The sequence below is a fragment of the Falco cherrug genome, chromosome 7 (assembly GCF_023634085.1).
Source record: "Falco cherrug isolate bFalChe1 chromosome 7, bFalChe1.pri, whole genome shotgun sequence".
Lineage (NCBI taxonomy): Eukaryota > Metazoa > Chordata > Aves > Falconiformes > Falconidae > Falco > Falco cherrug.
Genome location: NC_073703.1, coordinates 11,747,290 through 11,771,690, shown reverse-complemented (window position 1 = coordinate 11,771,690; position 24,401 = coordinate 11,747,290). Strand labels below are relative to the sequence as shown.

Below are 24,401 nucleotides of genomic sequence, written 5' to 3'. Positions count from 1 at the left end.
ATTAATGGCTCTTTTGTATGGCGAGCTGTCTTTCGGTGTGTGTGTACTGGGCGGTTGTTTTTCTGCCAGCTGCTGTGTGGTTGGATGCTCTTTGGTATTTAGTTTGATCCTATTAAGGTGGATCTCAATTAATTAGGCAGGAGGCAGAGAGACAAAGAGAGACGCTGGGGCCATTCATTTTAGTCTTGTCATCATGCCTTCTGCAACCAGGAGGCAATGGGGAGAGTGGGGAGGGACATGGGATACGGCTGCTGGGAACGAACCTGCTGGGAGATGGGAGTGTGGCAGGCAGGTGGGGTGGCGGCAGGGTCTCCCCAGTCCCTCAGGGTGCCCTGCTCGCTGCCCAGGAGCACCAGGCAGGCTGCCTTCCCCCATTCCTGCGGGAAGGCAGCTGGAGCCACCCAGGTCCTATCCCCTGGAGCGGTGGGGTCCCACTCTGCCCCGCCGCTGATGCAACTCTAAAGCACCCCATCATCCACAGGGAAGATCCCTGGGAATTTCAGTGGCAGGAGCTTTGGTGCAGCAGGAGCATGCCCCCTCCACCCTGGGGTGAGGCTGGCTCGGTTGGGTACCACTGCTGCATCCCTTTGGGGCACCCACCCCACGGAAAGGGGGTGCACCCACCCCACGGGCTCTCCAGCACCCCGGGTTCAGCATCCTGCCCCGCTCCTGGCTCTCGCGCCTGCCGGTGGGAGGGCTCCAAGCACCAGCACGGTGGCTCGGCCTTGGCAAGAGGCTGGCAAATAATTCTCAAGGCCCCCCCGACATTCCTCCTTCCCTCCCTTCGAAGGCCAGGTGCCCCAGCAGCTGCTGCGTGGGGTGGGATGGGGGAGGCTGCGGGGAGCCCTGCATGAGCAAAAAGCTTTCGAGCCCCTCGGAAAGGTCAAAGGGGTGCCCCCAGTCCCTGCTGCCAGTGCTGGGGTTGGGGTGTCGGGGTGCACGCCAACTGGCAGCAGGTGGGATGTCCCCTGGGATGTCCCTGCGTGGGGACTGGGAGTGCAGGGGGTACCTGGGGGTGGAGGGCTCTGGGATGTCCAAGGCATGGCGGGGCTCAGGAGGTGCTGGGGCGCAGGATGATGCAGGGGGCTTTGGGGTGGATGAGTGAGGGTGCAGGTGGGTGCTGGGATGGGGTGGCCGGGGTGCAGGGGGTGCTGGCACAGGGTGCCGGATGGGTGATGGGGATGTAAGGGTGCAGCGAGTGCCCAGGGCTGGGGCTGGAGGATGGGTGCAGGGGGTGCTGGGAGTGCACGGGGTGTAGGGATGGGCCTGGAGGGTGGGTCCAGAGTGGGTACCTGGTGCGCGCGGGGTGGGTGCGGGGTAGCGGGCGGTGCAGGATGGGTCCAGGGGGTGCCGGGTGAGTGCGGTGTAGGTGCGGGGGTGCAGAGGGTGCCCGGGCGCGCCCCGCAGCGCTCCCTCCTGCCGGCAGGGGGCGCGGGCGCTCCGAGCCTGCTGACAGTCTGGCCCGGCCCGGGCCGCCTCCCTGGCCCGGCGGCCGGAAGCGGAAGTGTGGCGGTAACGCCCTCTCGCCGCTGCCGTCGCGGTGCGTCGTCGTGCGGTGGCGGAAAGATGGCGGCGGCCATAGAGTGATCGGCGGCGGCGGGACCCAGCGGCGGGCCCGGGCGGTGAGCGAAGCTGTGGCCTCCTCCCGCCCCGCTCCCGGCCCCGCCGCGCGGCCTCCCCGGGTCCTTGCCCGGTCAGGGGGTCACCGCGATCCCTGGTTCCCCCGTGTCCCCCCTCACCCCCCAGACCAGCGGGAGAGCAGCTGGGAGCCCGTTCCCATCGGCAGGCGGGCCCACAGCTTCCCCATGGCTTCCCCTGGAGCTCCGAGCCCTTTCACAGCTCCCGGGGAACCGGGGCTCCCTGCGCCTCCCTCGGCAGGCAGGCCCGTACGCCTCCCGGTGACCCCTCCTGTGCCCCCCCCGCCCCCAGCTCCCTCCGTTCTCTCCAGGCTGCCCCCCCGTACCTGTCAGCGAGCAGGTCTGCGGCTTATCCTCGGCTCCCCGGCCTCCCTCCACTCCCTTGGTGGCCACCTGTGTCTGCCCTCCTGGCTCCCTCCGTCCCCTCCCAGAACCTTCTGTGTCTCCCTGTTCATCAGACAGACCTGCAGATACTATAACCCCTCAGTGCACTGGGGTTATCTCTGGGCTCCCTCCATTTCCTCTGGTATCTCCCACTGAGGTCTCTTTCCTAGTTTCACCACCTTCTCCCAGTGTCCAGTGGCACCTTCCCCATTCCAAAAGCAAGTCCGCACCTTTCAGCCACCCCCCACCCTGGGTGCTGTGGGGCTTTCTCTCACACCATCCATGCAAGCAGGTTCCCCAGTACTCTTGAGTTCTACCCCCACCTTGGAGTAGTTCCAGGGCACATGTACGCTCTCTCCCTAGCAGGGTGAAGATGAAGTAGAGTTCTGACCATGGACCATGACGCCCCCACAATCAGGCCTCGCCGCATCCAGAACCAGAATGTCATCCACCGCCTGGAGTGCCGCCGGATCAGCTCAGGCAAAGCCGGCACCCACTGGCACCAAGTCCGCGTCTTCCACCAGAATGTCTTCCCCAACTTCACTGTGGTCAACGTGGAGAAGCCACCCTGCTTCTTGCGCAAGTTCTCCCCTGACGGTCGCTACTTCATTGCCTTCTCCTCTGACCAGACCTCTCTGGAGATCTACGAGTATCAAGGCTGCCAGGCGGCGGAAGACCTCCTGCAAGGCTATGAGGGAGAGATCCTGGCCAACGGCAATGACCAAAGATCTGTCAACATCCGGGGGCGGCTCTTTGAACGCTTCTTTGTCCTGCTCCATATCACCAATGTGGCCTCCAATGGGGAGCACTTGAACCGGGAGTGCAGCTTGTTCACTGATGACTGTCGATACGTGATTGTTGGCTCTGCCGCGTACCTGCCCGAGGAGCCTCATCCTCCCTTCTTCGAGGTTTACCGCAACAGTGAGTCGGTAACGCCTAATCCCCGGTCCCCCTTGGAGGATTATTCCTTGCATATCATAGACCTCCACACAGGTAGACTTTGTGACACACGGACTTTCAAATGTGACAAAGTCATTCTGTCTCACAACCAGGGGCTGTACCTCTATAAGAATATCTTGGCCATTCTCTCTGTGCAGCAGCAGACTATTCACGTCTTTCAGGTAACACCTGAGGGTACATTCATTGATGTACGGACTATCGGCCGCTTCTGCTATGAGGACGATCTCCTGACTCTGTCTGCGGTGTATCCCGAGGTGCAGCGGGATACTCAGACAGGGATGGCCAACCCCTACAAAGAGCCCTTCATAAACTCTTTGAAGCACAGGCTGCTGGTGTACCTGTGGAGAAGGGCCGAGCAGGATGGAAGCGCTATAGCAAAAAGAAGGTTCTTCCAGTACTTTGATCAGTTAAGGCAGCTCCGCATGTGGAAGATGCAGCTTCTGGATGAAAACCATCTGTTTATCAAATACACTAGCGAAGATGTGGTCACGCTGCGGGTGACGGATCCTTCCCAGGTACTGCCTGCCTCCTCAGGCTGCTCATTGCTTTGGGTCAAGTGCTGAAGCAGGTGCAATGCTGTGAGCTGCGATTCTTAGCTGACCCTGTGAATGATGTTTAGGAACCCTGGTACTTCATTCTTGTGTGAATATTTGATGCCTCTGATACTGAATAACTGAATAACTGTGTCTTTTGCTCTCATAATTTCATCACTTCCATCTCAACTGAAAATAAGAGAGAAAAGATCTGACATGGTTACTGAGTCCCCTTTCTCCCGAGGTTGTTGCCCATGCTCATAGATGTTGTACAACCCTCTTCCCCACTCAAATTCCCAGCTGGTTTTTTTTTTGGTTTTTCTTTTTTGCTGGTATTTCATATAGTACACTTAGGTAGTCTCTCCCATTTCTCATGTATCATCAAGCATATTTTTTATATATAATAGCCTTCATTTGTCCCTGGTAGAATTACCTTTTCTGTTCTACCTACGTACTTACTCTTTCAAGGTGCAATGAGAGATACTATTTATGATCTCTCCAAATTAGAGTAGCAGCTCCTAGATCTAGCTAATGTGCCAATTGCTTCTGCTTTCGTTATAGTACTAAAGAAGTTGAATCAGAGCAAATGTAGCCTAGTCAGTGCTGGGTCCCTCCAGACATTTCACCATTCTGCAGGTTGATCATATCTTTTCACTACTGTTAGGGTGGTGGTCAGGTTTTGAGCTCTGTGAAACTGAGAAGGATTTTTTTTTAACCTGTTCTGTTCCTTTAACCCACTTGTGGTTTTTTTTCTGTTGAAAGTATTTAGCAAGAATTTGTAATAAATCTCCGGATCTGATTATTCTCCAGATGTTTGCTTTTCTTTTTCTTCCTCCCTGTGTTTGCCAGATCCAGGACTTAGATCGTAGAAGAAATAGACAGTAGTTCTTTGCATGTTGCCTTAGTCTTAATTCTTTCTGGAAGATGACTTGTTGATTTTATTGTTCTCTTACGTTGTGGTTGTTTGGTGGAGTTGCTTTGGGAGGGAGTAGGTAAGGCTTAATCTAATGCATTTTATCTATTTGTGTAAAACTGAGTGGCTGTCTCAAAAATATTAAAGCTTTGTGGAAATGGCCTGCAGCATTTTGCTTGTTGGCTGGTATCTGGAATGGTGCTTCTGACCTCGATGTAAGTGTTTGTGTTAGGCTCGGCTCCCTCTCTGCTGTGGTTACCAAGGCTTTTGTGCCTGCTTTGCTGCAGCGCGCTCTTGACTCTCTTCGCCCCAGGGTTACTGTAAGATGTAGGTTGTGGTTGTTTGCGGTGTTCCTCAGGCAGTGTGTTTTATGCTGGAGAAAAAGCATCTAATTTCCCAGTTCTTTCAGGAGATAATTCCAGATGTAGAGCAGTCTCCACACACCTGCCTGAATGTAGGCTTTGTGTTAGGGCTTCCTGAAGAAACCTTGTTTCACAAAATATCTAAAGGTCCCATTTTTTTTCATCTATCAGAGAGAGATGTGAGATTTCATCCAATTTCAGGCTCCTCTCTTCTCTCTGGCTTCTCTGCCAAGAGAGTTGAGGATGTTCATGCTTGTGGGTTGCTTGTGTATTGTCATGGTCTGCACTGAATCCTTCACAATTTTCTGTGGTGTATATGTAGCTTGGGGTTTGTTCTTGTTCTAGGCTTGTGTTGATAGACTTGACAGCTTTGCTGCGTGATTTCTGTGACACTCGACTTCTGCCACCCATGCTGGGATGTTTTGCCTGTGTTGCAGGTGCTGCTAAAAAGCAGTGAGGGTAGTTTCTCTGGTCAGGGGCATCCTGTAGATGTGTCTGTGTGTTAAACTGGCAGTGGAACTTTTATATTTAAGGTTGGAGGATACTCCCTGCAATCTTCAGTGATGTAAATAGCTTTTCCTTCTGCTGTCTCCTCTTATTTTCTCTCTGCTCCCACCCTGTGTTTCAGAAGGGCTTCCCTTTCCTTAGGCGGTAGTCTAGTGAGTAACCTCATCTAGCGCGCTTCATTTTGACATGTGGGGGCTGGATCGTATTATCACATTTATTTTGGGGCTGTAAAACAAACAAGCCTTGTGATATTTGCAGGCGGGTGGGTTGGGCAGAGTGCCTGCTGTGATCCCTGAGCATCGTTTGGGAGCAGGAGGTGAAGCATTTAGAAATTATCTTTATGACAGAAGATTTAACCAGATATGTACATATACCATGGGAATTAGTTACCTTTGAAGTAAGGACGGGTTCTTACTTTGGGGTGCTGGGATTGTTAGCACTCCTGTCTAACAAAAGCTACCTTTGATGACCAAGGATTAAGCCTGTCCTTTCCCAATGGGATGGGAGCATCATCTCCCTTTGGTGTGGCTGCACTGACACAATGTCACCTTTTTCCTGATTTCTTGCTTGTTCATGCCATGAAACACTGCCATTGCCAATCCACAGCATGGTACCTGGGCCTTCGTGCACAAGAATGTTGGCATTAAAAAGAAATCATTAATGTCTTTCATATTTTCATTTCTGTGCTGGCAGGGTGCCTGGAGGGCACAACTTTTTGTGGGCAGTGGTATATGCACAGTACAGTAAAAAGACTCATCTCTGTGTGATGGAAATATTAAGAAGGGGGGAAAAAATATCTCTATGCAAAGGGAAAAATAATTTGTGGCCAGCTAGCACTGGATTTAAAATGATTTTGTCAGCAGGAATGAAAATTAAATTTGGCATTTTAGAAAGCGTTTTGGATTTGGTGGAGGGCAGAGAGGAAAACAGAAATACTGACACAGAGTTTGAGCTGAAAAATTGGAAGCCCGTTATTTTTCATAAATAATAACAGTATAGAGGTGGATAATTTGGTACCTGTTGAAGCATTTGAATAGCAGAATGGATTAGTGTGAGCATGTGCGATTCTCCTGCACTGCAGGGAAATTTGGATAGGGTCTGCAGTGTCATGTGAGGAGAAGGAAGGGACAGCTTCTCCACCTGTACTCTCCTGGGTAACCGCTGCCTCTGTCTCTCTCCCCAGCCTTCATTTTTTGTTGTGTACAACATGGTGACCACAGAGGTTATTGCTGTATTCGAGAATACATCTGATGAGCTGCTGGAACTGTTTGAGAACTTCTGTGACCTCTTCAGGAATGCCACCCTGCACAGTGAGGCGGTCCAGTTCCCCTGCTCAGCTTCCAGCAACAACTTTGCCAGGCAGATCCAGCGCCGGTGAGCCATTCGGAGCATGCTTTATACCGTATAGACACACGCTCACCCCCATCAGCTGAAGGCTAGTATCAAATAACAATGGCAATCCTGAAAAAAACAGTTCCTTTAGTTGCTGGGTGATGCAAGGGTCTGGCTTGTACATAGTTCATCTTGCAGCCCCATGCATCTGATTTTATATTCTGTGGCATCTGTCTTGTTACAGGAAGGAACAAAGCAGTGGCAATCCAGTGCTTAGAAGAAGGAAGAGAAATTTTGAGGGAAAGATGTTTCTGGCTGTCCTTGAGCAGTAACTCTTCTGGAGGTTATTGGAGTGTTACTGCCCAGTAGCTTAGGTCCCTGAAGATAAGATTAGCCATCTAATTGGACATATTTTGCCAAGTGGTGTTCTCTGAATTTAGCGTGTCTCAAGCTGTGTTCTGTAGCATTATCTCCAACATCAGTCACAAGCTTGTGGTTCTCATCAAACTGCCTAGGAGAAAGGAAGCTCATCTGTAGACGTATTGTGAAATCTGGGCAAAATAGCAAAATAACCTGGGTTTCTAGAATGTGCTTTAACAGTAGAATGTGGTTTTAATGATGCAGAGTGTGTTATTTCTCTTGGAATATATTTTTATGTGACTCTGGGTGTTTTTATTCTTCCAGTGACTTGTTTCCCATCATCCAAAGTACTTGGCAATCACTTATGGGCATGAAGCGCTGTTGATTTTAGGTTGACATCCCATAAGTAAGAGGAAGCTTGACTGTAGCTTTCTAGAACTGCCTGTCAGGAAATCCATAATGCTTAGTGTGAGAGAGAATGAGAGCTCACCACGGACACCTGAAGAACTCCTGCCTTGTCTTAGGGAGGAGAATCTTTTCATCCCCTTGGCTATAAGGGCCTGCAACAGGAGTGTTTAACTTCCGTAGCAAACTAACAATGCATAATTCCAGTGAGCTGACTGAGTGTTTCTGGCCAAATGGAAATGTTTTACCCTCCGTGATGTATGATCCATGCAGCTGATCTGACTGTTCTTGTGCATGGAAAGCTCAAATTTTACTTGAAAAGGGAAATCTAGCCTGTGTTAATCTCTCCACCAGGAAAAACTTTCAGCTCACTGTAGTTTCTGAAGAGCTTTAGGCTTCTCATCAAGGTTCTTCCTCATCTAAGGTTTCTCCCTGTATGCATTTAAAACATAGCAGCCAGAGAGCAGGGGATTCTCAAGTCAGCATTAAGGGCTCAGTTGTTAATTGTGAAACCCTCTGGCTTTTGCGTGTGTTGTTTCCAGGCTTCATGGTAGAACTTGGATTGATTGATAAACTGCTAATCCACCTCTCCCTGTTTCTGATCCTGTTCATTTCCTGTACTGCAGAGCAGCTGGGGCCAGACCTTGTGGGTAGGCACGGTCTTGTCCTTCTGTCAGTTTGGACTTTCAGAGCAGAAACTGTAATGACGAGGGAGGATAAAAAGGTCACCAGAACTGGCTGGTGCTTGAATCACTGTGATACATCTTTGGAAATGAGCTGGTTTAGTTCTTACACTGCTGCTGTTTTTCTTTCCCTATCTGTTTTACTCCTTACTTTATTCAAGCTGTGCTGTTCACCTGTGGCCTTTGTGAGTAAAACCTGTTTCTTGGCTTGCTGCAGGTTCAAAGACACTATTGTGAATGCCAAGTATGGAGGGCACACGGAGGCCGTGCGGAGGCTGCTGGGCCAGCTCCCGATCAGCGCCCAGTCGTACAGTGGCAGCCCGTACCTCGACCTCTCCCTTTTCAGCTATGATGACAAGTGGGTGTCAGTCATGGAGCGGCCCAAGACCTGCGGTGATCACCCTATAAGGTATGAAACAGGCCAAGGAGCTGTATGTGAGGAGAGCAGTGCGAGAGTAGCTCTAAATCCACTCTCCCATGTGGCATCAAATGTGCAGGAAAGGGAGTAGATTAAGGCCTTTCTTTTATAACATCCTTTCACCAGACAGTCTGTTTCAGCAGTCCCACAAAGCTTGGCCTCTCTTCTTGCAGTAACTGTTTTATCTTGTATGTGTGGGAGGGCTCTTCAGGTCTTCTCGCTGAGCTGCCCTGGGGAAGTGAAGCCTGAGCCTTTTCCACATGAATGCTGTTGTTCCTCTTCCTCTTCTTGCAGTCCTGTCATCCTGTTTGGGCTGCAGAGTGATATGGTTCTGGATGCCTGTTTCCCTGTGCTGGGAGGATCCCTTTTGAGCATGTGGGTTTAGCTGGCGAGGGTGATCTGGTTTGTCCCATGAATAAAATAGCAGCTGGGTTGGGTGGTATTCAGAATGCTTGTGGTATCGATTTAGCTGTTTTCAGACTTTCATTGTTTACAGTTCTTACCCTGGGAGCTGTACTTCTCTTCATAGCCCCCTTCTTTCTGTGACCTGTAGGGAATTTGTTTCTGTAGTAGGAGTTTTAGTCATGTGTAAGGGCCATTCTGTGCCTCTTCTGAGACTCTGTCTGAGTCCTCAGTGTTGCCAGAAGGAGTAAGTCCAAGCTTGGGAATAAGGAGGTTTGCAATGCTTCTTGCGGAAACACCAGGTCTGTTTCTTTCTTTTTGTTAGCCGCAGCCATGGCTGCAAGTAGTAGCAGTTAAGAATCCAACATCTCCATCCTGAAAGACTCAGAGAGGCTGAGTTCTCCAGGCAGAATAGGCTTTCCACTTACAGTACTGCAAAAGCAAACCTATGCTCTGAAAACAAAGAGAGCCTTCAATGCCTAAGTGTTTTGTTTAGTGGCTCCACACTTGTTGGGGGCTCAGGCAGCCTAGGGAGACCGTTCTGGCTGGTTTCCCAACTTTATTTTCATCTGCATTCTTGGAAAATGGTTTCATGCCTTTCCTGGCCCTGACTCAGGTGGTGGGGAACCTCTGATTATTCCTGCGCTCTCGGTTCCCAAATTATGTATATTTAATTGATTTTTCTGCCTGTATGATTTGGTTTGATCTCCAGCTCCCATGTTATCTGCAGAGAATAGCCTGCCCTTTCCCTCTTGTCATGCCTGACGTTGGGAAAGCTCGCAGGGCGGCAGTTGTTTGCCAGCGCCAACCTGCGTATGGATCCTGCAGACAAAAGGGAGCAAAACCGCAGTCATTTGCTGAGGTTAAGTCTTTGTAGTAAACAAAGCGAAGTGCCACCTTCCCTCCCTCCCCTGAGCAAACCGGCATTTCAGAGCCAGAGCTTTAAAAGCTCAAAGCTGTGCAGAGTCAATTAGGACTTGAATAGGGCCTCAGAGCAGTGGGGCTCCTGGATTTTGGAAAGTAAGCAGAAGGCAAGGCACTGACCTTAACCATTCAGTAGCTGAAATAGTACTGCTGTGTTTCTCATATGCAAAACAAAGGGATTAATAAAATAATGCCGCTGCCTGTTGTGGTTAGAGGGCTTGGAAATAAGGGGCCACAGGATTTGTAATGTAAGTCCTATAATTGTTTGGAGTGCAAAACCCTTCAGCAGCTAAGGGTGTTATAATCTGTGTGCAATTTCCTGGCCTGACGTGGGAGATAGGAAGGCCTCCATACCTTTGACACATTGGTTTCAGTGCCTCTGTGCACTGTGTCCTTTTAACCCTTAGTGCCTTTCTGCATCCCAGAAGGTTCAACTTTCAACTCCACTTGAGAGACTAGTGGTTGGTTGCTCTCGGGCGGGAAGTATTTTAGTTTCCCTATCACTGCCGTCTTCCAGTATCTTTTGAGGAGGCTTGAAGAGGTATTTACTAGGTGAAATGATGGCACTTGTGAGGAAGAGGCTCTAACACAGCCTTCCCTATAGTGGGAGGTCTGTAAAATCCATCTAGATGGCTAATAAGGAGCCATTTAACCAAAAAATTGGTCTGCAGATAAATCTTCCATTTTTGTACGGTTTGAAAAGGCTGGTCTTGCTGTTTCTGTTGACATACAATTTTATATTGCAGCGCCTAATTTATCCCCAGAGTGAGAGCCCATGGAAATGGCTTCTGATTGCAGAGCACTTTTAAAAATACATTTTAAAATACCAAACTGAGCACATCTTTGAGATTACAGGGAGCTTCATCTTGAGTAGTAAATTATTGTGAATTGGGGAGAGAGAGGAGCAGACGGGGGACTGTGCTTTACTTAAAGAATGACCCTCTGCATACCCAGCCTTGTGTAGGAGGAAAAGGGCTTTTTGAAAAACCAAATACCAAGATTGTGATTCTCTTCCTGGGTTCTTGTGTGCAATTTTCAGGCAGGGCTTGCTAGCACTTTTATTCAGGGGAAGGGAGAGGAGAGTGGCCCTCCAGGAAGAACATGAGGTTCTCAATAGGCTGTGTTGTTAAAATGTGGAGTGTGTCTGCTCCTGAAACAGCATCGCCTGTGTCTGTCATCACCCGTTCTTCCAGGCTGAGAGCTGAGTGCATTGTATTGCTGGCGGGGGGAAATGTGCTTTGAGATTAAAAGCATTCGCCGAGTTAAAACCAGAGGAAAATGCAAAATACACATATGTACTAAGTAATGGTGGAAAAGGAAACAGCTGGGAGGCAAAATGGCAATTCTGTGCCCGAAACTGAAAGAGCAGAGAAAATGGTCTTCACGAACTGAGACAACCTGAGGATGCGGACTTGAGTTAGAGCCCAGCTGCTTTGTGAAGGTACCACATCCAGAAACCTCCACCATCGAAGTCTTGGGGAGGGTGGGGTCATCACAGGGTCCTCTGTTCCCACAGCAGCACAGGGCAGTGGCATTACCTGGGCTTATGTCCTGGGCGGTGTTACCTGGGCTGTGGTACACAGGGTACGCAGAGAAGGTTCAGGAAGCAAAAGGCTTTCTAGACTTGCCTGTCTCTTCAGTGCTGTTGGCCTCATCCCCTTGGCAATGTTTGCTTTGTGCTGAAGCTGTGTTCCAGAGCTCACCTGTTTGGAGACGCAAATGAACTTGACCCACAGGCAGGTTTGTGGGTGACGGCAGAAAGACGCAAGGTTTCCCTTGAGCTCTGCCCTTGCTGTAATTGTTGAACACAATCCACCAGGTACTTCCAGCCCAGCCTGTCTTGTTAATGCTTTTTTGATGCAAATCTAAAAGGAACTGCAGAGCCTTGCTTGAGGTTTAAAGCACAACTTGGCACCCTTGAGCAGAACTGGGTTGAACTGTTCACCTTCCTTGACTGAATGGGGCTGTAGTGAGGCGCAACAGCAGCAGTGTAAAGCCTACCTGGCAGCACCAGGAGTGGGAAGGAGTGGCCTTATGCTTGGAGTGACGGCCATTGCCGAGGGAAGTGAGCTCAGTTCTGTACAGTATATCAGCCTTAGGGATCAAGGGGAGCAGCTTGCATTAAGAGAGGATGGAGAGCCAGCACAGGTGGAGTCTGGACGAAACTTATTCCCTCTTGCAAAGTCAGCTACATCCACCAAAATGACAGGCAGAGTTCTCTCGCTGATGATACTAAAATGAAGTCAAGCTTTTCTAGACAGTGGAAAACTAGCTGCCCCAGGAGGGACTTTCCTGTATGACCAAGAGCCAGACAGCCAGCTGAGGACCTCATGCCCCTGAGGGAGTACCAGGGATTGAGAAGGGCACTTGTCTCTGTGTGTGAAGAGCCCAGACGGCAAAGTCATAGTCGGGAACAGCCATAATTGACTTTCTCTTCCTTTCAGATTTTACGCTCGTGATTCTGGCCTCCTGAAGTTTGAGATCCAGGCGGGACTCCTGGGGCGACCCATCAACCACACAGTGCGACGCCTGGTTGCGTTCACCTTCCACCCCTTTGAGCCCTTTGCCATCTCGGTGCAGCGCACTAACGCAGAGTACGTGGTTAACTTCCACATGAGGCACAGCTGCACGTAGTACGACGCATAGCTGGAGCGGCTGCTCTCCTTGGGTCTGGGCCTCTGCCACAGACACACCAAAGCCAAACACTCACGCCTTCTAGGAAACCAAACCATCAGTCACGTCAAGAAACCTGACCTGGGAGCTCCTACCAGTTGGCATCTCACACGGCCCCCAGCTGTGGAAAGCCGAACTGCTCAAGTTAGGCATGTGAATATTTCTTCTGACCCTGTGTCTACTGCAGAGGTCCTGCTGCATTAAGCGCTGCTGCTGTTCCCTGTTCCAGTTGATGAACAAAGTGTAGCTGAGGTTCCTTTCCTGGTTTCCCAGAGACATGTCTGTTTTCTCTCCTGTTGTAGGTCTTAGGATGGCAAAGATGGAGCATTGCAACACATTGTGGAGTGTTCCCTTCTGCACTGGTGCTCTCCTACCTTGTTGAGACAAACAGCCTGTCATAGAGGGAATGTATAGTAGCCAAGGGGAGGGCTTAGAAATACAGCTACCTGTGTTTGTATCTTCAGTATTACTAGGGAAATGAAATCCCGTTCTCATCCATGCAATCTACTCATGTGATTTTAATATGCAAGAGGTCAGGGAAAAAAGGTGTGAGAAATCACTGCAATTGGGAGACGTGAGGTGTGTTCCTGACTCTTATGCAAGTCACTTAATCTTTGTGCCTTAATATCTGTAAAAGCTCCTAAGTGAAAAGTGCTGTGTTAACACCAGAGAGCCGGGGCAGCTGGTTGTGTCTTTAATGCACGAGGAGGTGGGCACAGAAGGAAGATGGATGGCTGGGAGGGGAGTGGGGAGCACACACTGGCTCCTTGCTCACATTGGAAGGACTTTTCTGCAGCATGGGGGTGAATCCTCACGGCCTTCTGTAGGTTCTGCTGCTGAGGGGAAGGGAGACCCAGCTGCTGGCACCTTCCTGCAGGTTGGAGTACAAGCACGGAGAATTAGTAGCATTTGGGTTTGCCCAGAAAGGGGGGAGGAGGCCTGAATTTATGTGCGTTGCTGCAGATTTGCAGTTGGGAGATGAGCTGGTTGACTTAGGTTGCTTACCTATCCCTGTTTGATGTGCTGTTCTCTGTGAGAACCCGATTCGATATTCCCGGGCTTCAAAGCCCGGCTGGCTGGTGTGTCGATGCTGACTGGACCACTGCGGTGTTTATGCTGCTGATAAAATAAGCTCCTGGGTGTAATATTACCTGCCAGTGTGGGCTAGTGAGGAGGCTGGCCTGCTCTTTTCTCTTGAAGATGGAGGTTTTGGTTGTAGGCCAATATTTGGGTTTTTCTGCACACAGGCTGGTTTATGACTGTGTGCTGCCGGGCAGCGCAACCATCCCAGCATTGCGAGGTGATCTGTCGGAAGCTGGAGCTTGCTGCTGTCCCATTCCTGTAGAAGACACGGAGGGGGGCATTAGAAAATTGGTGCTTACACATGGGAGACCCTCTACTTTAAAGGACCCTGTGGGTGTCTTGTTTGGACCAAAATGAGCTGTGGCTGATGTGTTGTTGTGGCCTCATGCCTGTGAAGAAGAGTGTTGAAGTCGTGCATTCATTTTGCATGGTAATGCATAGGAAAATAACTGTGTGAGGTGCTGGTGCCTGCTTACAGCATGAATGGTGCACCTCGTAGTGGAGGGTGCTCTGAGGTCCTTGAATCAGCCTTTACTCTCTGTCTTGTGGTACTTCTCTCCTGGCCTTGCTAAGCATATTTCTAGGGTAAGACATTGTATTTCCCCACCCTTTTTTTCCTGGTGACTGCACTGTTGGTTTCTCAGGTCTGTCAGGAGCAGTGTCAGGTCAGAAGACTGCTAATAAAGGAGATGTCAGGCTGTGTGTGCTTTAGCTCCAGGTTCCTCTCCAACTAATAACACTATTTGTCAAGGGTTTAGGTTTTTATCCTGTGATCTGTTCCTCAAACATTCAACTAGAGCTCCGAGTGGAGAATCATTTGCACATTGTAGATCATGGATTTACCTCCTTCTGCACCACTCACATTTGTTCACGCTTCCAGTATGAGACTTTTTTTTTTCTTTTTTTTTTTTTTTTCTCATTCTTTTCCAAAGCTCTCAGCAGCTCCATTCAAGGCTGGGTTTACTCCTTGGCATCACAGCCTTGGGAGGTCAGTGCTTACTAAAATAGCTGTCAGATCTCCGTTTAGGCTTTTTTTCATTGGCAAAAATATCAACTACTTCAGCATTTCTGCAGTTGGGGGCTTTTGCCAGATTCAGGCTGTCCTGTGTGAAGCAGAGAGCATGGCACGGATTGTTGGACTTGGGGCTGAGAGACCAGAGATCTGTTCTTCGCTCTGCTGTTGAATTGTTCTGTGACTGGGGGCAAATCTCTTCCTGTTCCAGCTGGTGTTTTCTTCTCTGTAAATGAGGCCAAAAACATATTTTCAGCTTTTGTAAAACAATTTGAGATTCATGGATAAAAAGTGCTGGATAAGTGCTAAGTATTTTCTTATTCTGTTTGCAGACAAACTGATCATTCTGGGTACTAATTGCCTTGGAGTAGCATAGCAGATCCTCTGGTCTTGGCTGCTGCATTTTGTATCTACGACAGAGTTAATTTTATTACAGAAATATATTGAAAGAAAAATCTCTCATGCTTGAAATTTTGATTCTTTTATTTAAGAAACAAAAAGTGTGTGTGTGGTGGGGAGGGTGGGAGGAAAGGGGAGATATTTTCTACCTGATATTTTTCCTAGGTTAGGACGAAGATTTGTTAGCAACACAAGATGAAAATGAATAAACAGAATTTGCTTTTAAGAGCCTGATTTATTTTCTTTGTCTTCCAAAATTCTTAGTGGTGCAGATGAGATTCCCTTTGCTAAGAGCCGGCAGCGGTGTGCCTTGGACTACGTAGGCATATTGTGTGTGGGTTTACTGCCTCTTCCTGACACTTGGAGGACCAGGATGTTCCTACCTGAGACATTTCCGTAGTTACTGCAGATTTCTCAAATTCTTGTCTACATGAGCTAATGCTGGGGGAGGGATTCTTGGCCTTCAGTTACGTTTTCCCCTTTGTACATTATTACTAGCCCAACTTGTATTCAGAGACTCTTCTTTTATTCTGTTTATAACATTTGTATAAACTTGTGGCCATTTTCTGCTGGTGGCCCATGATCAAGAGGCAAAAACTGAACACACCTTGCTTGGCAGAAGAGCCATTGCCTGTACACTGCTTTTAGGTTGGGCTGAGGCACTCGGATTTTTCCAGTGCATGCCGTTCCCAACCATAACGCAGCTTTGCAAAACATTGTGGCTAAGAACATGTGGACGGGACCTTCCCAAAGTCTGGGGTCCACTTGTAATCCACTGCTGCTCTGTCAACCTAGCAGCATCCCTGTTTGTGTTAGTTCCTCTAAGCGTCCGCATCTTGGGTGTGAAAACCACTTTGAACACTTCCTCTGTTTTCGTGTGTGCAGTTCTGTGGTACTTTCCTTTGGAGACCTTGAGTGTATGGGAAAGCTCTTGAGCCCGTGGCTTTTCAGATAGGCACTAAGCGACGAGGTGCTTGACTCGGAAACTATGTTTGGCTGGCAGCAGAATCCCATCTTTTGTTACTTCTTGTGCTGCCTTTCCTTTTTCTTTTTTTTTTTTTTTTTTTAAAAAAAAAAAATACTAAAAGCAGGACACTTGTGGTATTTCTTATCTAAACCACATTAGACAGCGAGCCACAGAAATCCCATTAGATTCAAACCTGTGTATCCATTAATGGTGTATCTACTAAAGACTCCTTTCAATTATCCTTCCAGCCCTGAGTGGCTCGCCCTGATTTAGCTCCCTGATGTTCTCTGTGTACTTATAGGACCTTTCTTTTGCTCAGGTGCTTGTGTCTGTTATGCTTCTCTTGGTCCTTTTGATCCAGCCAGAAGAATCAGATTTCTGATGCTTTAAGAAATCGCTTGCCTTGTTTATGTCCTATGTCTTGCTGCTTTCCTGCAGCATCTCTCAGGGCTGTGGTGAAGCTGGAGATGTTAAAGGCTGGATGGCGATGGGATGTGTGGCCCTCCATCAGCTTTCATCCTTGTGGGAACCTGTTATCAGATAGGTGCATGCTGCAGAGCAAATAGATGGTCCTGTGTGCAAGCAACGGGACAAGATTTTGTGGTTTTGCTTTTGCCTCGCGTTCTGAGTTTCAGGTCATTGATGTGTCTGAGTCCTTGTGCTTCCCTGTCTTGTCATGTGGTTGTAAAAGCTTTTCTGGCCAAATACTCCTCAGGAGGAGGGAATGGTGAAAGGGCTTTTATTTTATTTTTATTTTTTTCCTTGCTGCAGGGGACGTGGGCTGAGCTGTGCAAAGTCAGTCACTGTAGCAGTAACAGCCTGGCACTACCTGCCCACCAGGCTGACTGCTCATCAGGCAGCAGTATCCCCTGCTAGAGCCGTTTGCTGGCTAAGGTCTGATTTGCCTTTGTTTCTCTCAGGGAAGAGCTGTACTTACTGTGTAAGAAAATGAATTCTCAGAAAAATACTGATGTGGGAAAAACCCTGAATTGCACATTCTTTTCCTGATGTTTTGACATAAAAATACCGCACCGGTTTTAGACTAGCAGCCTGGAAACCAGTAACTCACAAGTGACTACCGTGGTCCTACATGGGAGGAGAACCGAAAAGGGGCACAGTGCCCCTAGTCCCAACTGCTTAGGGCTGTGCTGCAGCACCTGGGTAACATGTTGTCCCTTGCTTGGTTAACGAGGAGTGGAGGACACTGTAAGAGCCTACCGTCTTTGCTGCGTTTCTACAGAGGTAATTTTTTATAGTGTCTCTTGTTTCTTTCCTCCTGGAAGTCAAATCCTTTTCCTAGGGTACCTTCTGGCTGGTGCAGTTTCAGTTTGCTAGTGGGGTGATTGCTGTCAGTTCTTGGTTGTGTGAGGGTGCCAAGTGCACCTGAAAATTTGAAGAAATTTTTAGAGTGTGGCAGGGAGAAGCTTGGTGGGTGCCCAGGGCCCTTGGCAGGCCAAAGGGGGGAGGACCACAGGGAGAGGTGCCCCCCAGGGGAGCTTTGCTAGAGGAGGAGCGACACATTTGGCCACTGTGAAAGAAAATCCTATAGAAACTGCAACAAGGCAGTAGAAAGTTGTGGGTAACACTACAAAGCCCTCAACATTTTCTGCATTCTGCTTTGTCCAGGAATGAACTGGAGCCTTTGGAGGAGTTTATTTTCTGTGGGTGACAGAACTAGTTTGAATTCAGCCCTTTTATAGTCAGGAGCACATTACTTTCACTCTCCATGGCTGTCCTCCTCTCTCTTTCTCCCCAATAGCTTTACAACATGCCAAGCATGGGCCGAAGCAGCCCTGGCTTTGCCTGGAGGACTTACTGAGCCCCTGCTCCTCGCAGTGCACCGTGACCCCTGAAAGCTGCTCTTGCACAGGTTCGTCCTCTCATCTACCAGTGTCCTTCCTCCATTCAGGTATGTTGTGACAGGCTCAGGTAAGGAGTCAGAGTGGTACAAGAGAAACTTGTGTGGCCCAGCACACTGTCTCCATCCCAGTGCCTGGTGAACTGGGCAGCAGCTGCCTTGGATGGGGCTGGTGAGGATGTGCTGGCAGCGCTGACATCCACATCCGACCCTGAGCCCTGCTGGAGGACAGCCCAGCCCTGGGGCTGCTGGAGCCAGGGGATGCCTGAGACTGGCTGCGCGAGGGGGCTCAGAGGGCTGAGAGCCAGGCAGGTGGCAGAGGAGCCCTGCCAGAGCCAGCTGGACGCTGTTTGACATGATTTTTAGGGCGTTAATAAGAGCAGTGGGCAGTGTTACATCCCTCCGAGTGCCTACTCGCTGCCGCTGAGCTGGTCATTCGATAGCTGCTTGGTGCTCCTCAAAGGCGTAAAATGGAGCAACGTCGGATTAGATGTACCCACTGTCCTTGGTGAGCACCAGGGAGATATGGCCCTAGCCCTGCCGCCTCCGGCCTGCTGGCACCTAGCACTGTCACCACGGCAATGGGGAGAAACAGCCACCTGCGTGGAAACGGCCTTGCTGCAGCCAGCAACCGGTTCTGGGGAGAAAACGGTTCAAATGGTGAGTTTGGAGAGGTGAGGGGTGCTGGCATTCCTGCAGCAAGCAGCAGGGAGCCCAGACCAATGCTTCTGGGCTGCACCTGCATCCTGTGGGATACTGCAGCAACGGCAGAGTCCCCGCGGGTGGGACATCCCTCCTGAAACACTGGCATCGCCCCCGTCACCAAGCCAGCGTGTGCTCTTGCGTCTTCGGCCGTGAAGGATGGTTTTCATTGCTGCTGCCCTGGTTTTTAGGGGCTGATCCTGAGGTTGGAGTAAGGTCCAGATTAGCTGTGCTGATACCTGCAGCAGTGTAGGTAGGTCACTGGCTCAGCTCTGACAGGTGAGTCCTTAATGCTGGTAAAACCCTTCTTTGTCAGGGAGAAAGGGCAGCTGGCAGCCAAACCAGGCCCCCTGTAGCAGGGCAGACGAACGTTATGTTGGCAGCGCGATTGTGCAGTGCAGCCCATCTGGCTTCAGGCAGCAAAGTCCAAGTTCGTTTCTCCTTGTCCTGCCTCTTGCCCCTTAAACACCGAGAGTGGCTCTGCCCATGCCAGCTTCTTGCCCAGAGAGGGCTCAGATTTGAAGATGCCGACCTGCTGGCTCTGATAAGGGTGGGGGAAAGCAGCTCTGCCCTGTGGTTTCTTGAGACCCAGCAGAGTTTGTCCCAGTTTTACACTGGCACCTTGGTGACAGCACTCTTGGCTGCAGGATCACTAGGAAGGGGATCTCCCCAGATGGCTGTACTGCTTCTCTTGCAGGGATTTCTGTAAACAGGGCTGATTTTACGATCAGGACCGAGATGTGATCCGTTCAGAGCTTCTCCCAGCACTGGAGCAGGCTGCTTCCTGGCTGTTGGCATTACAGAGAAGCCCAGAGGGCTGGCCTGTCTACAGTCATTTGCATTCCTTGGTCAGTGTGATTACTTGGTCAGTAAATTGATAAATTACTTCTGTGGATTTGGCAGGAGCAAAATGAAAGGCAGCATCCAGCTCTTGGCAAGGGGCTGTGTGAGAGCCGTGGCTGGCAATTAGGAGAGCGAGATGTTTGCCTGCAGGCTGGTGCATGAAGAGATAAGAGTCCTATTTCACCACCTTATCTAGGGACCTGCCAAGGGGCTGGGGGTTGAAATATGTGTCTTTCTCCTGGCTGTGGCCCCAGGTTTTGCTTGCTACCTGGAGTCCTGTGTGTGCTGGGAAGCCTGACCTGCTCCTGCACAGAGGGGCAAGCAGAGGGAGAAAGGGCCCAAAGTTGGAGTCTTAGTGATGTGGCCAGGAGGTACGGTGGACATCAATCCCAGCCACGCCCGCTTAGTTTGGCTTTGCAAAATGAATTATTAAGTGGCAAGGCACAGAGGAGGGATTTTGGAGCCAGCTGTGAAAGGGAAGAAAGGTTTTTGAGCACTGTCATTGCTGCTTGGAGAGGCTTTGGAACAGTTTCTAAATACAACTTTGGGATGGTCTTCATGCCTTCTTTACAATGGTGAAGGGAAAGCCCCAAAGAGCTGGTCATGCTGGTGGGGAGGGCTCCCAAGCAAGGCCACTCCGTGCTTCTGATATGGTCCGGCTGGGAGAACAACAAAGGAGACTACATCTAGCCTGATTCTGGAGAGCCCTTCCCTACATCCTTTCCTAATCTGTGCTGACTCTGGACCACCAGCTGCGCAGTTTTAGCCTTAGGAAAGTTTTATGGGTTTTTTGATGTTGTATTTTCTCTTCCTGCATTTTCTCCCCCATGTTCTCTCTCTTTCCTGACCCACCTTTTTGTTGCCTGCATCCTTAGTTAGCATTCAGCCCCTAGCACCCAGTGCTTTCTCCCTTCTGCCTACTTTCTTTGGAAAACAATCTGTGAAGCTGCTGCCGGGAGCAGCTGTCCCAAGCGATGGCTGTTGGGGCTCTGTAGCTGCCGAGAGGTTTGGGTCCAGGGGCGCAGCCTCCGACTCTCAGTAGATGCGGTCGTAGGAAGAGAGTTATGAACTGCAGGGGAATGAGAGGACCCTGCCCTTCGGAGTGGCACTGGTGCAGGGGGAGCTTGGAGGGTGCAGCAGAGGAGGTGCAAGTCGTGTCAAGAAAAGGGAGTAGCATTGAGGCCGGGCTCCCCTCTGCACCTCCCCAAGGGGACCCCACAGCCCAGCTTCACCATCAGCACAGGAACTTGGAATGCTATTAGGCAGTTCATTAGTAAAATTTCTGAGCAGTTCCCGCTGCTGTTGAGTACCTATTAGAGAGAGGAGAGCATTGGAAAAGCACAAAAACGATCTGAGGGTCCTTGATCTCTTTTTGGTTTGAGAGGTCATGGGCTGAGGTTGGAGGGGCAGCTGGGAGAAGAGGGGCCAGGCAGGGACGCCAGGCATGAAAGCAACACTGATTATCTGCCAAAGTCTGAGTGCAAAAACATAACCTGACTTAAACCATTACTTCTCAAAGGCTCCCGAGGGGTGCTTTAGGGTTATAAACACCTACTCACTGACCCACTTTGAGCGCATCTTGAGCCAGGTATTCCCGCACCAGAGCGAAAGCCAGCAAAACCTGGGCAGATGTTCCCAACAGCTGCAGCTGGGCTGCGGTAAACCACCCCTGCTGCTACAGTTTATTAGCACTGCAGGGTCTGTCCCCTTCTTGCTTGCTTGTGCATGCAGTCAGCTGTTAAAGGACACTGACATCACTTAATTAACGGTTTAATTGAATCTCACAAAGGGATCAAAATTGACTGCCTGACTCGTCACTGAGATGCTCACAGAAGAAATAGTAAATCACCAATTCAGCAGATAAAGCCGCAGCTCTAGGTAGAAAGTCCTTGTTGCTGGGGATAGGGAAATAATTCCTCTTTGCAGAATAATGTACTATTAGGGAGAAGCCTGGGGCTATTTTTCTAAGTCACCAGGTCCCTGTCCAAGGGAAGGGTAACTGAGTTAGACTGACTCCCCAAGGTGGTGTGGCACTTGTTATGGGGTAAACAGACCTGAGGCAGCATCTTATCTCTAAGTCAGAAGACTGTGTTTCACCCCTTGTGTGATGGAGAAAGGTCCACGTGGTGTTTTAAAATGGAGGGCAAAACCCCGGAAAGGCCAGGGTTGAACCAGGATGAGGCTTTGCTCTCTCTGAGCTTGGTTCATGGAAGGTGGCTTCTTTGAAAGCAGGGAATCAAAAGTTAGGAGGAAGTGGACAGGAAAATGTTCCAAAGCAATGGGAAACCCAAAGGGAGAGGATGTGTACCTAAAGAGGGACTTTGTACAAGGGCATGTAGTGATAGGACAAGGAGTAATGGTTTTAAGCTGAAAGAGGGAAGATTTAGATTAGATATTGGGAAGAAATTCTTCACTGTGAGGGTGGTGAGGCGCTGGCACAGGTTGCCTACAGCAGCTGTGGATGCCCCATCCCCGGCAGTGCCCAAGGCCAGGCTGGATGGGGCTGGGAGCAACCTGGGCTGGTGGGAGGGGTCCCTGCCCGTGGTGGGGGGGTTGGAACTAGATGGTCTTTAAGGTTCCTTCCAACCCAAACCATTCTGTGATTCTAGTGAGGGCACTAATGCTGTGGCCATGCTACTGACAAATAAACGAATTGCTGCTCAGGAGTAATGTGAGCCAGTAGAAAACAGCATTCCACCCAGGTGCCAAGAAAAGCAATTAGAACTGGTAAACACCAGTGACTGACTAAAACCAGGCTCTTAATTAATAGTTTCATCTGAAGGGTGAGGAAATCATTAAGTGCTATTGGTGTCTGTTAATTCCCTGCAAGATGAACAACAATAGAGAGTTTTTAGACTTCTTTCACTGTACAGTGTGTGCAGGAAGGAGCAACTGAGCCCTTGCACAAGGTGGAAGAGCTTGCTGTGTGCAGCTGTGCTTCCTCACTTCACTAACAGCTGCCCCAGAGGACCAGGATGTGCTGCAGGATAAACAGCTCAGACCGAGCATCATTAGGACATAACTTTAGGGGTGCTCCATCAGGGCAGGAGGAAAGGTGGGTGGAAAATAGGACTTCAGTGAAGAGCTGCACAACTGAAGCACTGTGCTGGAGAGCTCAGGGCGGGTACATGGAGCTGGGGGTTTGGAAGACAAATGCCACACCATACTGTACAGAGCCAGCTGCTGAACCACGGAGAATAGCGTCAGCCTCTTCTGTCCAGCTCAGAGAGTGCTATATTAGATGTCGGTTGGAGGAAGTAGGGGTGACTACTAGAGCTAGGCAGGGCAGACAGGGAGGTAAAACTTCCCGCTGTACAACCAGTGGCAATGCGTTAGTGGACTTCATAAAATGTTCACAAATGCTCAGAAACCAAGTGTTAAGGAGTGGCCTTTACAAAGGGCACAGCCTTGATTCTACGTCTGGATAAGACAAAAGTTTATTCTTGTTTTCTAACTCTCGAATCACCCATCTGTTCTTCCCTAAATTTCAGAAGGACGGCAGATCTCTTTGCAATCTTATTTTTTAATTTGTTCTATCATTTTTATCTGATGTGGGCAGTTCTGCATTGATGCAATGAGCAGCTTGTGGTAGAGAAGGGTAGTGTTTGGTTTTCTGCGTGTTAGACAGTACATCGCCGAGAAGCCTGCCAGCGCGGGCTGGTGCTCCTCCTTTCTCAGGGCTCGTCGCTGTGCTCAGCACAGAAATGAGTCCAGCCTTGCTGTAAGGCACCTCAGTGTTCACGCATGCCTTCCCCAGCTAGCTGCCCAGATACTTGGGAGAGTTAATCTTTGTAGTTTATAGCAGACCTGGTATCTTCTCCTTAAAAAGAGGAATATGAAGTCACTAGAAGCTCAGCTATATTTCTGGAGCGAGGGGGAAGCTCTTCTAGTGTGTCAAACACCTATGGAAAAACCTCTCTTCCTCACTGTCAAATCTGTGACAGCTCAAGGAACTTCCCTTTAAGATAACCTACCCTCTATTCAAATTCAGACAGTTGAGTAAGGTAGGGGATTCATCTGAATCTTGTTTTCTTCTCTTCTGTCAAATGCAACTCAAGAGGCTCTTCTAAGCAGACCGATTTCTTTCAAAACCTGCTGTATGCCATTCAGCCCCATGAAGGAGGTTCACTGCCTTGTTGCCATGGTACCCTTTCTCTAAAGAGGAACAGAATAGTTAATTATGCAATTTAAGAAACTAAGGAGGAATGACAGAAAGAGAAATAATAGAAAGGAAGATTCTGGGTTTGCAGTAGGACTGCTGGCTGCACCAAAATACACTCTGTTTACAGGTAAAATATGCTGTATACAGCCAAGGCTTCTCTGGCAGCATGGATTTCAAGGACATGCCCTTTGCTAGGCAGTGTGCCTCTGCCATCCAGGAAATCAATCCTGTAGTCAGTTACTGCTGTTACCTTCCCTGCTTGATGCTCCAGAGAGCCTCAGACATATTTCCTTGGCAGAAATTCTCTGGATGGAGCTGGGACAGCAATAATACATCACAGACCCATGACAAGCTCATGCTGCCTGTGGACATACAGAGGTACAGTTCAAGACTTAAGTGTTTTAAATCTCCTTGGCAGCATTCCATTGTTCCTCAGGCCTACTAACCCCCTGCTTGCTTTCCCCAGGACCCCAGAAAATCCAGTTCATGGTGCACAAGGCAGGACCAAAGAGATGGAAGCATCAAAACTGGCAAGATCCCAGCCCCTTTAGAAGGGCTGGCACGTTCAATTGGCCAATAGCACTGGCAGGCCAGCTACAGCTTGGGCAAAACAAAGCACTGCAACAGATCTTTGCCAGTAATGGATCCAGACTACAGTGCTCCATGCTGTGCGAACAGGGGGAGTTGCCTCTCGCGCAGCACACTGAGCTCTGCAAGCCAGGGGGAAGCGGAAGAGTTACGCCATGCCTTGTTTCCAAATGTGTGTAGCGAGAGAAAGAGGGAAGGAAGATGATGTGACCCCATGCAGTTGTTTACTACAGATGACTAGGAGGAGATCTAGACCTCAAGTTCCCCTTCCGCCTAATAAGGGCAATAATAGCG

At 49.6% G+C, this 24,401-nt stretch overlaps 1 protein-coding gene across 4 annotated transcripts; it reads left to right on the top strand.

Moving 5' to 3' along the window:
• The first annotated feature begins 1,487 nt into the window (after window positions 1–1,487).
• DET1 (DET1 partner of COP1 E3 ubiquitin ligase) lies at window positions 1,488–24,363 on the top strand. 4 transcript variants are annotated; one of them, XR_008733150.1, is made up of 6 exons: window positions 1,488–1,622; window positions 2,388–3,496; window positions 6,480–6,670; window positions 8,294–8,485; window positions 17,714–23,897; window positions 23,986–24,363. XR_008733150.1 is itself a non-coding variant. In XM_055716017.1 (5 exons), the coding sequence occupies exons 2-5, from the start codon at window positions 2,414–2,416 to the stop codon at window positions 17,805–17,807; spliced, it is 1,560 nt and encodes a 519-aa protein (XP_055571992.1). In that variant the 5' UTR covers window positions 1,488–1,622; window positions 2,388–2,413; the 3' UTR covers window positions 17,808–24,363. The 4 variants fall into 4 exon arrangements, 3 of the variants coding, with proteins under 3 accessions (XP_055571992.1, XP_055571990.1, XP_055571991.1); XM_055716017.1 differs by having other exon boundaries at window positions 17,714–24,363; XM_055716015.1 differs by lacking the exons at window positions 17,714–23,897; window positions 23,986–24,363 and adding an exon at window positions 12,265–12,828.
• Window positions 24,364–24,401: the final 38 nt, after the last annotated feature.